At 43.4% G+C, this 12,039-nt stretch overlaps 1 protein-coding gene across 3 annotated transcripts in view; it reads left to right on the top strand.

Moving 5' to 3' along the window:
- The window catches only part of obsl1 (obscurin like cytoskeletal adaptor 1), a 75,195-nt gene that overhangs the window by 58,781 nt on the left and 4,375 nt on the right, over positions 1 to 12,039 (top strand). For all 3 annotated transcript variants that reach the window (XM_008111858.3, XM_062967236.1, XM_062967235.1), the window contains 9 exons: positions 66 to 341; positions 2,181 to 2,456; positions 4,419 to 4,685; positions 5,084 to 5,353; positions 7,706 to 7,972; positions 8,339 to 8,605; positions 9,676 to 9,788; positions 10,030 to 10,183; positions 11,723 to 11,884. In XM_008111858.3, coding sequence (XP_008110065.2) covers positions 66 to 341; positions 2,181 to 2,456; positions 4,419 to 4,685; positions 5,084 to 5,353; positions 7,706 to 7,972; positions 8,339 to 8,605; positions 9,676 to 9,788; positions 10,030 to 10,183; positions 11,723 to 11,884 — 2,052 coding nt within the window. The remainder of the gene's footprint in view (positions 1 to 65; positions 342 to 2,180; positions 2,457 to 4,418; positions 4,686 to 5,083; positions 5,354 to 7,705; positions 7,973 to 8,338; positions 8,606 to 9,675; positions 9,789 to 10,029; positions 10,184 to 11,722; positions 11,885 to 12,039) is intronic.

The raw sequence follows: 12,039 nt of genomic DNA on the forward strand, positions 1-12,039 counted from the left end.
TTGAGCTGACTCTGTAGCAAAATGTACCCAGCCTTTCTTATAGGAAGGCCTTTTTTTTCTTCTAGCACCCCCTGTTAGCATTATGAATAAGACGGATGCCCAGCTGCCTGTGGAAGTTCAGGAAGGGGAGAATGTCACCCTGGTTGCTCGTCTTTCCCAAGAGAAGGCTTCTGTCCAGTGGCTGAAGAATATGCGGCCACTTTACCCCGGGCCACGTGTGGTTGTGAGCAATGACGGACTAACACGTAGCCTCACCATCAGGCAAGCTGAGCCAGGTGACAGCGGCATCTTTAGCTGCGATACCGGAGATGATGAAATACATTTCACAATGTATGTGCGAGGTAAGATGAGACCCAACAAAAAACCCATTCCTAGCTCCAATGAGATTGTGGAGGAACCTCCAGCCCCAAACTCCTTTTCCTATCACTTTGCTGAAGGGCTACAGGCACTGCAATGTGATACTGTTCAGTATTTGTGAAAGTGAAAGCAGTAGCTGAGGTACTCACAGGAGAGAGGAAGGGTCCTGCGGAAAGCTGCTGGGGAAGGAGAAGTATCACACAGTGTCAAGAATTATGGTCTGGCTGTGTCTGCAGCCTATGAACTGTCTGTCCCTGAAGCTGTTCTAAGGGGAATCCACTCAAATGCTGTGGGAGGAGAAGGAATCAAAATGTCAAGAGCTGGCGTGTTCCAGTTATAATGTTCCAATTATAAGAGACTGTACTGGTGAAATTAAAATAAGAACTGGGGAGATGGAGCTACAGGAGGGTTCATAGTTCCAATAGATGAGATTTAAGAGTGAAGATAAGAGATCCACCTGAGCCTGTCCTGCCTTCTCTGTTATGAATAGTTTTTCAATAACTTTAAAGCATAGGCTCTTTTTATTACAATTTTCCAGTAAGAGAAAGGGTATCCGAACTTTTACACTTTTACACAAAGAACGGCATTAGACATACAGATTCTTTGTAACTACGTTGAATTCACAAACAACCTAGTTACATTGCCTAACAAACAAAGAGAGGGGAATTACATTTTTACTCAGCATCCACATTACACATACACATTCATTCATCCTCATGCATACATCACCATTTCTCCTTTTGTCATCTCCCGGAGAAGCACCTGCTTAGGCCAGACCCTGCTTTCCCTGCAGCCTGCCAACACACAGTTCCAAAACGCCAAAATACATCCTCTTTCCCTAAGAACAACACCAAAGATCAAATCTCTACAGCAGAAACTGACTCCCTGCAAATGCACCATGACTCCAAAATTGCACTCCTTTCTCTTCCCTTGAGAAAAGGAGGTAAGTGTCCAGAATCCTGCTTTCCCATAGCAGATCCGATGCTCCAAGGTAAACCATCTCTTTCAGTAGAGCATGGTGGATGAACAGCACCGTTGTTTGTCACACTTGAGAATTACTTTACTTGAGTCTTTTATAGAAATATTCTGCTGATGTTGTTCCAAAGTTGTAAATGAATGATAGATGTTTTTTCAGTCTGAAACATGTTGATTCCATTTCCGTTCCTGGCAGATGTTGACTCTTTTTAAATGGTGTTGGTAAATGTAAGGAACCTGTTTAACATATATTGGTTTCTGGTCAGTAAATGTTGACAGATGTAAACAGATGTAAATATTTCTCTTATCATTGTCACAGATCTTATCACAGTTTACTAGGGCAGGTCAAAATTTCAGTTCTCATTAGCAGGCTTTAATTGCAATTCATCAGGCAGCTAGTTAATGGTTTAGTCATTGCAGGCCTTAATGGTGTAGTGGACTAAGTGACTTGAAGGTTGGGTTGCTGACCTGAAAGCTGCCAGGTTCAAATCCCACCCGGGGAGAGTGCGGATGAGCTCCTTCTATCAGCTCCAACTCCATGCGGGGACATGAGAGAAGCTTCCCACAAGGATGGTAAAAACATCAAAACATCCGGGCATCCCGGGCAACGTCCTTGCAGACGGCCAATTCTCTCACTCCAGAAGCGACTCAAGTTGCTCCTGACACACTCACAAAAAAACCTTCAAAATTATTGCTCTCATTCATTCATTCCCTTCATTCAGTTAATTCATACCCACACATATAAAATCTACATTTATCAAATGTATATATCATTTTAATATGACATCTCTTCCACATTGTGACATTCACCTTGCTGCTGCTGCTCTTGTTCTCCCTTCTCACACCAGAGGCTCCCGTGCTGTTTGTGCCAAAACCAGATCATCCTGAGAAAGTGCTGGTGCTGGAGGGGGGCAGTGCGGTGCTCTCGGCCATTGTCTCCAAGGAGTCAGCCGTGGTCAGCTGGAAGGGGCCGTGGGGCTCCCTGGTGGCAGGCGAGAACTGCCAGCTCCGCAGAGAGGGACGGGTGCACAGTCTCCTGCTGAACAACGTGAGCAAGGCTGATACTGGCGAGTACATATGTGAATCCGCTCATGACCAGATGTGTTTTGAGCTAAGTGTCAAAGGTAAGATGTAACATATGCAGGAGGAGCCATGGTACAATGAAACCCAAAACCTGTAGAATAGCAATGGCTTTATTAACTAAAAATGGCTTTAATAACTAAAAAGCACAAAACACATCATGCACTGGTTTCTTCAGAGCAGGATGTTAAAATTGTACAGGAGAAGAAAAGTACAGTACCGATGTGAGTTTAACATTATCATGTTTCTTCTCTTGTTTGACTTTTAACATCTTTTCCCAATAAAACTTTGAAAGCTTGCATGATTTAGTTTGTGCTTTTTAGTTGGACCAGTAAAAAGTATGGTTTTTTTCCCAATAAAAAGTATGTACTCGGAAACACATAGGTGATTCAATATGAGATGAGTTGCATATCAGTAGATTATGGGGTGGCTTGAACAAAAGGGAAATAGGGGTGGTTGTGTTTGTCAATGTGTCAAGTTGCATTTCAGTTTATAGTGACTCCATGAATTTCATTGGGTTTTCTTGGGCCAGGAATACTCAGGTGGTTTTTTCTGGTTCTTTCCTCTGATTTATAACTTAGAGCATTTAGTATTCATTGGTGATCAGTCATCCAAGTACTAACCAGGGCAGGTCCTACTTAGCTTCCAAGATCAAATGGAATTTGGTGTTTGTAGGTCATTGAGGAATGGGCGCTGGAGTCAAAACAGAATGACATTGCCCTATTGAAATTTGTAGAAGGTATAGAATCTTCTGCCATAACGCCACAACCTGGGGTAAGCAATACTAGTCAAAATTATCCCATCTGTACAATTACTTGGTTCGCATATTACAACTTGTGCATGCTACCTGAATGTTTATGTTGCAAGCGGGAGCAACATCCCACTTCCACCAGTGAGCCACAGTCATAAGAACAAAACTTGGTTCATGACTCTGGCTGGTTAATGGAGAGACGAACCAAAGCTCCTGGTTCACATCATGTTAAATAAGCCACGGTTCATTCAGCTGCTGTTGCAAAAAGAGTCAAGAGCGATGAAACAGTGTGCTCCCAAGCAAAACACCTGCTTTTCTTGTGGTAGCTGCTAGGCTCAGCTTCTGGCATCCTGAGTTAAAAGGATTCCAGGCTGCAGGATCTGGAAAGCCCTCTTGCACAACTGGTTGTTAGGAAGAATGGACCAGGAATTTGACTTGATATAAGGCAACCTTAAATATGCAGGCTTCCTATGATGTTTTTATTTATTTCTCCTTTTAAAAGGAGCCTATACTTTGTATATGAAATCTAAAGTCACTGTCTTAAGATTTTTTTGTTTCTTACTGAAGCCATTGGTATTTTTGGTTTGGACTGTTTCAGCAGTTGCCAAGATTTTGAGTTTGATTTTCTCTGCTTGGATTCTGCATTTGGCATAAACAATTCAAATTTGCACATGTTCATTTAATTTCCTCATGTATTTGTAGGTCTGAAGTGTTGGACTTTGAATGCAATTTGTATGTAAAAGCAAGCCTGAGGAGGGACAGACAGGAGTACTTGTGCAGACATCTTCTTCACCTTATTAAAAGTCTTAGTTCTTTCTGGCTTCTGAGCTTTGAGCAAATCCTTTCCACCAACCCCTGACCATGTACCTATTATCATGATTGCTGGCAACTTAAGAAGAAAGCAAACTGTAGGTCTTGGGATTCTGGCATAGCTTACTGCCACTGGTTGATGACTTTAGTTTTATTGAGTCTGAGTTGATGTTTTTATATGCGCATGCATTTCATTTTATTGTATTTTATATTGGGCTTCATTTTTATGTTGTTTTTAGGCACTTTGTGCCATCTGTAAGCTGCCCCAAGTCCCTTCAGGGAGATGGTGTCAGGATATAAGAATAAAGTTATTGTTATTATTATTATTATTATTATTATTATTATTATTATTATTATTATTATTATTGATGAGGATTTCATGAAGATTTCTAGAAAACTGTTGCTACCTACTCACTGTATTTACACTGTTCTTTTCTCTCTTCAGAGTTGCCCGTGAAGTTTGTTCGGGGCCTCTCAGATGTGTCAACATTACAAGGGGAGACAGTTCTCTTCTGGTGTGAGCTATGCAAAACCAAGGGTGATGTTGTGTGGCAGAAAGATGGCAAGGAGCTGGAAAACAATGAATATGTGGAGATCCGAGCAGAGGGACGGGAGCGTTCTTTGACCTTGAGCCATGTGAGGCCAGAGGATGCTGGCGAATACTCATGTGAAAGCAAGGACGACCGCACCTTGGCTATTCTTACAGTCCAGAGTGAGTCCTATAGGGAAAGGCCATAGCTCTGATAAAAGGCTCCAAGGGTTCCCTGGTGCAATCCCGACACCTACAGCAGGACTGAGAAAGGCTCCTGTGCTGGAATCTCTGTCAGATCTGAGACATGACTTACTAGAATTTTAGGTGACTTCTTAGGTTGCTGTGTTCCTTCATTTAGAAGCACTGTCTTCTGATTAGAAACATGTTATCTGGGGTTAGCTGAAGTGTGCTGGATGTGGCAAGTCAAACACGTGGGCTCCTGCCTGAAGGTCCTCTAGAGCTGCTATAAAGGGTTCAGCCTAGCGTACCATTATTGACATGATCTCAGACTTCAGGGGTGGTCAGTGTTTACCAAAACAGGTCTAGCTAAGCCTAACTCTCAGCTTGTTTCCACCCAGTTCCCAGGTTGGTGGAGATTATTTCTGAGCTGCACAACTTAACTGTTCTGGAGGGGGATGATGCCACCTTCAAGGCTGTAGTGTCTCCAGATGATGTGGTCCTACAGTGGCAGCTGAATGGCCAGGATGTGGTGCCCAGTGAACGACTGACTATAACTAAGAATGGACTGTGCCATACACTCACCATAAAGCAGTGTCGACTGAGTGACACTGGCATAGTAACCGTCTACGCAGAAGGTCTAATGAGTTCAGCCAGGCTCAGTGTCCAAGGTAAGAGGAAAGGTGGTAGCAAGTATATGGTTTTGATTGCATTTGGAGGAAGGTAACTTGTAGCTGAGTGTCATTGGTAATAAGTAGGAATCAGGACCTCTGAGTTTACCTTAGTGTTCAAGAAGAAAGTTAGCTGATCCCAGGACTGTGTTTATTTTACCTGACAATTCTATGGCTTCCGCAATTTAGAATTGAATTAAAAACAATGTTTATTTGACTTCCTGAGACTTGGAGGCATTCAGTAATAGATAACAGGAACTTCTGCTAAACTTCAAACATAACTCTTCTGCAGGGGTAGGGAAAAGGAGCCCCATGGCTACATTCGGTCCAGAGGTCTCCCAAGTGACCCCTAGTTTTCTACTCAGTTTTTGATTCAGTGCCCACCAAGACACATAAAATCACACCAAAATGCAATGGTTTTGCTTTCCATACCTGTCACAACCCTCATCCCATGAAAGACCATCTGAAAATTAGCCAAAAACAAAATTGATGTCATAATCCTGTTGAGGACTTACATCTTTACATGTGAAATTACAACTGCACATATTAGAATTGGGCAATTCCATAATATCTGTATTCAGCAAAGGGCTGCTATTATGTTAGCACATAGAGGAGCCAGCACATTGTGACCGATGCACATTGGGACAGGTTCAGAAGAGGAGTGATGATTATTGGTTCCTTACGGCATTGATTCCACTGTGAATTGAGACACCAACCACCGATGTCCATTAGTATATAGCCTGATGGACATTGGGACACTTTTGCTAGTGTGCCATTATATATTTTTACAATTTACTAACAGAAAATTCTTAATGATTCTGCTTCATAGCTAAGTATATGTAGTGTTAAATAACATACACCTTGGTAGAGGATTCTGGCCACTGTGAGTTTGCATTGTCAGAACTGAAGTGAAATATTCTGTCCATGATTTCATTCCTCCCTCTTTCTGTTCATGATTTTTGCTTGGGGAAATGGTGCATAAATTTGTGAAGATTTCATTTCTCATCTACCTAACCATCCAATGAAAAGGAATCTCTGAGATTAAAAATAAAGACACAGGAAAGATCCAAGAAACCTAAAGTGTCTTCGGTGGCATGATAGTAATAAAGGATGTAGGAGGCTGCAAGTTAAATTCCAATCTAGCATTCCGACCGTTAAACAATGTTCATTAATTCAGTCACAGTAAAGTGTCAATTCAAGTTCCTAGCAACATTGAAGAGATTCCTACAATAGCAAATATATCTCATGTCTCCAAAAACAACGATTCAACCATCCTTCTCACTATTGGAATAATTATTTCAGAATTGCAAAATGAGTAGAGGTAGGTTTGAAAATGTAGATAACTGTGATGTGATAAGTGGGCAAATAAAATGCTCCACCTGATTAGTACTGTATTAGCAAAATTCTTGTGTTGTAAGAGGAAAGAACATAGTGGTAGTCCCCATTACAATTCAAACTGCAGCCAACTAAGCTGATCAAAAAGTGAACAGAAAGCCTACAAAATGCAAATATGGCTGGGCAAGAGGGTAGGGAAGAAGAGTGAAAAAAAAACCCTTGCCATTCCTCCTTCATCTTTCATCATATATTTCTTTCTATTACCCCATCCTGGTGCACCATGTAAGCTTTCCTCTTCCTGCTCCTCCTTCCCTCTCTTTCTTTTTGTTGCCTTTCATGGCTTCCTCTGCTTTCAATCATTTCAGTCACTTGGAAAAAATCCAGCAAGGATGGCAAAGGTGGCAGTGAGAAGGTCAGGTTTAACCATGTAGGAAATGAAAATGCTATACCTCTTTTTATTTCCAAGAAAAATGCCTTTATAGGTTGCTGTGAGTTTTCTGGCTGTATGGCCATGCTCTAGAAGCATTTTCTCCTGATGTTTCACCCACATCTATGGCAGGCATCCTGGGAAACAGCCAGGCTTTGAAGCTGCAAGGCTATGCAATGCTAATCAAGGTGGCAATTTGCAACATTCATCCTCGCCTACAACAGACAAGAGTTCTTTCTCCCATCCTGGACATTCCACAGATATATAAACCCCACTCACCTAGTTTCCAACAGACCTCACAACCTCTCAGGATTACTGCCATAGATGTGGACGAAACGTCAGGAGAGAATGCTTCTGGAACATGGCCATACAGCTTGGAAAACTCACAGCAATTCAGTGATTCCAGTCATGAAAACCTTCAACAACACAATATCTTTATAATTTAAATATATATATAAAGCAGGGAGATACTTTGTCTTCTGGTTTAATAATAAACATCAACACTGTTGTTCTGATCTCTGAATGCACCTGAGCAGGAGATGTTTCTAACCCCCCTGGGGAAACTAATCTTTGATGGTTTCTTCCTGCAGAGGCTCAGGTGTTGTTTGTTCAGATGCTGCATGACTTGGTGGCTGAGGAGGGCCAAGACGTACGCTTAGAAGTGGAACTGAGCCTGGAGAGTGCAGAGGTGCAGTGGATGAAACAAGGCATTCTGCTCCAGCAGAACTCCAAGTTCTCCATGGAGGCCCATGGTCCTCAGAGGGCCCTCACCATCTACAACATTGAGTTGGCAGATAGAGGCACCTATCGTTGTGAGAGCCTGCATGACCGCACCCAAGCCAGGATGAGCGTGGAACGTAAGTGGCCAACTCTGCCTTCTTTTTTCGTTTATTTCTCAGTTATGGATTGCGTGCTCTCTGATCACTTCCTAGTACACAACTTTGCACACTGCTGATGTTAAATGTTAAGCACTAATATCAGGAATGCTCCAAAAAGTATTTGAATTTTGTTAGGAAAGTACAGATAAGGAATAAAATTTGGTGCCAAGGAGAGCCATTTGAGGGGACGGTCCTAGAACTTGATTCCCTGAAAACCTCTGTCATGGGAAGAGGCTGCATCTTTTATTATTCCTATCAGACATCCTTCTTCTTGGTCAAGTCACTTGGGGGGGGGGGGTAGATGAATATTAAACTTGAATTGATCCTTCCCTGCTCCCCTTCTAGCTCGAAAGGTAATGGTGAAGAAACCACTATCAGATGTGGAGACTTTTGAGAAGGAGACAGTGACATTTGAGCTGGAGCTATCCCATCCCAATGTGTCTGGGGTCTGGACTCGGGATGGCATCCGTGTGAAGCCTGGTTCTACATGCCGAGTGAGTGCCACGGGTTGCACGCACAGCCTGACACTGCTGGGGCTCACGCAAGATGACTCGGGGACTGTGGCCTTCACTGCTGACACTGTGCGGAGCAGCGCCCGTCTTACTGTTCAAGGTACTGGGACAGATGTGCATGGAGTGGATTTGGCTGAATCAAATTTGTGTTATCCATTTAGAAAGGGTGGGATTCCAGGGAAGGAATAGGAAGGAGTTGCAATTGTGATTTCCAACTGGAACAACCCTAAGATGGGGGGTGGAAACCTGTTTTTGGCTCTCTGCTTTGAGGACATACACTGATACTGCCTTTTGCTACATTTGAGTTTGGGCTCTTCAGCAACTGAACAGAATGACTATGTAAAGCCGCAGTTATACCAACCCTGGCCCCAGTGTAGGCACATAACAGGTTATCTGGACTATTGTTTAGATTTTTTTGTTGTTGTTGCAAGAAGCAAAAACAGGGGTTTTTTTGCCTGTAACTCCTTGGTGCACATCCACTGGGTTTTAGGAAAGGGGTGTTCCCTCTTGACATTTATGGCTATGAAAAATACTAGTCCCACAACACTCCTAACTAGCTTCTTCTGTGAACTGCTTGACATAGCAGATTGGATAGAGCCCTGCAGGTACGCTAAGCCTCTTCACACAGCCCAGAGATTCTGATGGAATTTTCTGCCACAACATATGGTGATTTTCATTAACTTAGGTGGCTTGGAAAGAGGATTAGAGAGATTTGTGAGGGGTAAGGCTATCGTGGTGAGTGGCCATGAGGCAGTGTCCTCCCTGAAGTCAAGTTGTTGGGGAGCAACAGCAGAGAAGACTAGCCTGTGGGTTTCTCAAGAAGTATCCGGTTGTTCACTGAAGCAAAGAGGATACTGAATTAAATAAGTCTTGGAGCTGACCTAGCAAGGCTCTTCTTGTGGATTCATGTCTAAAGCGCAATGTACCTGCAGCACTGCGCCAATTATAGAGCTACTGATAGTAGTGACAGGGTGGGAATTAAGTGAGGCGGGTGAGTGAGTATGCCTCAAATTGTACTTGAATAAAGGCTGCAAGTTGTTGTGCTGTGCCAAGCTAGGGAAACTGTCATGGCTTGCCTAAGCATAAGACTTTGATGAGGATAACTTTTTGGTTTCGGGTTGATTCATCTTTGTGCTACATTCTGACCTGTCTTTGCCTCTGTCCCTGCAGAGCCTCCAGTAACTATGCTGCGCCTTCCCCAGGATATGGGCATCCCTGAGACCGGCTCTGCCACCTTTGAGTGTGAGCTATCCCGGCCTCTAGCAGAGGTGAAGTGGTACAAGGTGAAAGTTCTACTTCTAATATTGCCCTTCCTTTAATTTCCATTGATCTCTCCCACACCTCCAAGAGTAGTGGTTCTTCTTCTTCTGAAGAGCATGATATGTTACAGGGTGAATTAGTGTTCCTAATTTTTGCACATATTCATACCCAAGCCCCCCGAATTGGATTGAGAGCTGGACTCAATCCAATGGATCCTCCCTGCCTTTTGCAGTCCTTAATTATACTTTGTTCTCTGTATTACAGGATGGGGAGGAGATCCAGATGGGCCCCACTCGCCGCATGTATTCAGTGGGACGTCGGCGCCTCCTGCAGCTCAATCATTGTAGCCTTGAAGATGCGGGCGAGTACACATGCGATGCTGGTGACTGCCGTGCCTCTGCTAAGCTGCGAGTTTTTGGTATGGATGGCCTGAACAGGATGTGAAGGCAGAGATGGCATGTGGGGAGGTTGTGTGGGGAATGTACGATGTAAAGCAACCTCAAGCCTCCCATTCTTTGGAGATCTGTTACCCTTTGCTGTGTGCTTCATTTCCCCCTCCCACCTGCCTATCTGACAGCTGCCTCTTCTGTACACTGTGGTGAGTCAGAGTCTTGTTCAGAAGCTTGTACAGCTTGTACAGGAAGCTAGGTTTAGGATAAACATTCCGTGCTTGGTTTTTCTTTAACCCCCCCTTCCCCCATCCCAGAAGTAAGAACATTTCAGCAATGGAAAAGCATACTCAAGAGGAGACTTAAAAAAACTTTCCAGGAAGACATTGGACAGTCTCTTGTCAAGGTTGTTTTTTTAAGTATAGAAGGATATCTCTTTTTAGTACAGAGGCCAGCTCTTGAAGCTAAATGACTCACTAGATGATGGTGCTGATCCCGTTTGGCTGTGCAGGAAAAGCTGGAGGAGGAAAAATCCCATTTAGATTCTCAGAGTTTAATCTGAATGAGAGCTCAGGCTCAGAAGATGCTGCTTTGGGTTCTGTAAGAAGCCTTTAAAATAAAGACATCTTTGTGCATGTATAGAAAGAAAGGGCAGTCTGTGTGCCCTGCCCCCACATATCTTGAATAAGAGAGGAGGACTCGCTTGATTTCCAGGCCCAACTGAGCCCTGACACTTGGTTTAAGATAGTAAGCCTTGCAGCTTCTGCCAGGAAAGTTAGCTGGAGGCATACATCTCTCCCTTCCTCCCTCCCCCATATCTCTCTCAGTTTCTTTCTCTGTCTCTGTTTGATGAATGGGGGGAAAGAATACTTGAATTTAACTAATGCTATTCAGTTTCATGATCTGATAGAGATGGGAGCCACAGGCATAAGTCTGACCTGAGTAGTTAATCCTGATCAGAATAGATTCACACAATCCATTAGATTTACATATATGTTGATTCACTATTCAGTGATAATTGAGCTGTTTAGACAGGGTTTAAAGAGTGACCACTAGCCACAACAGCTACCTCCAAGTTTTCCTGGGCACATCTGCCTGGATGCTTTTGGAAACAGAATGCAGACCACAATAATTCAAGGGAATGTCCTTATTCAAAGGAAGTGGCTGGAGAGCAACAATGGGAGAAGGTGCTACTGCCCAAGTGTCTACTCATGAGTTTTTCAGAAGTACTGAACTGGTAAAATCCTTGAATAGATGAACTTCTGATCTGATCCAGTAGGGATTTTCTGGTGGCACGGTAGTCTAATCCATCTCTTTGTACAATCTAAGAGAAGTCTTTACTATTTCTCATCAAGCCATGTCCAATGATTTCATGGAAGATTAGCTTTGCTTAGTTGGGGTGAGTTTGTTCCGTTACTTGCTGGAGCGAGTTCCATGGTCACAGCTGAGATGGAGTTCAGATTCACTGTTTTCAATGGGCCCACATGATGAGTCCATTTGGAAATATGCTATCCAGCAGAAATATCCTTAGCAGCAGCTCCACGGGCCTCTTCTTCTTCCTATTGCAGAACGGCAGGTGCAGATTTTGCGAGATCTGGAGGATATTCGGGTACGGGAAAATGAGAATGCTGTTTTCATGTGTGAGGTATCACTTGAGGAGGTGAAAGGGGAATGGTTCCGGGATGGAGAGAGAATCAAAGTTACCAGCACTGTGAAAATACGCCAGGAAGGTAGGTGAATGCCTTCAATCTTGAAGTGGGGTGGGGTGGAAATGTGATTTGCTAATTTTGTCTTAATTACCCAGGATCATGGTTTGTGCAAGGAGCCCCCGGTGGCGCAGTGGGTTAAACCCTTGTGCCAGCAGGATTGCTGACCAACAGGTCTG

This window comes from Anolis carolinensis, chromosome 1 (assembly GCF_035594765.1).
Source record: "Anolis carolinensis isolate JA03-04 chromosome 1, rAnoCar3.1.pri, whole genome shotgun sequence".
Classification (NCBI taxonomy): Eukaryota; Metazoa; Chordata; class Lepidosauria; order Squamata; family Dactyloidae; genus Anolis; species Anolis carolinensis.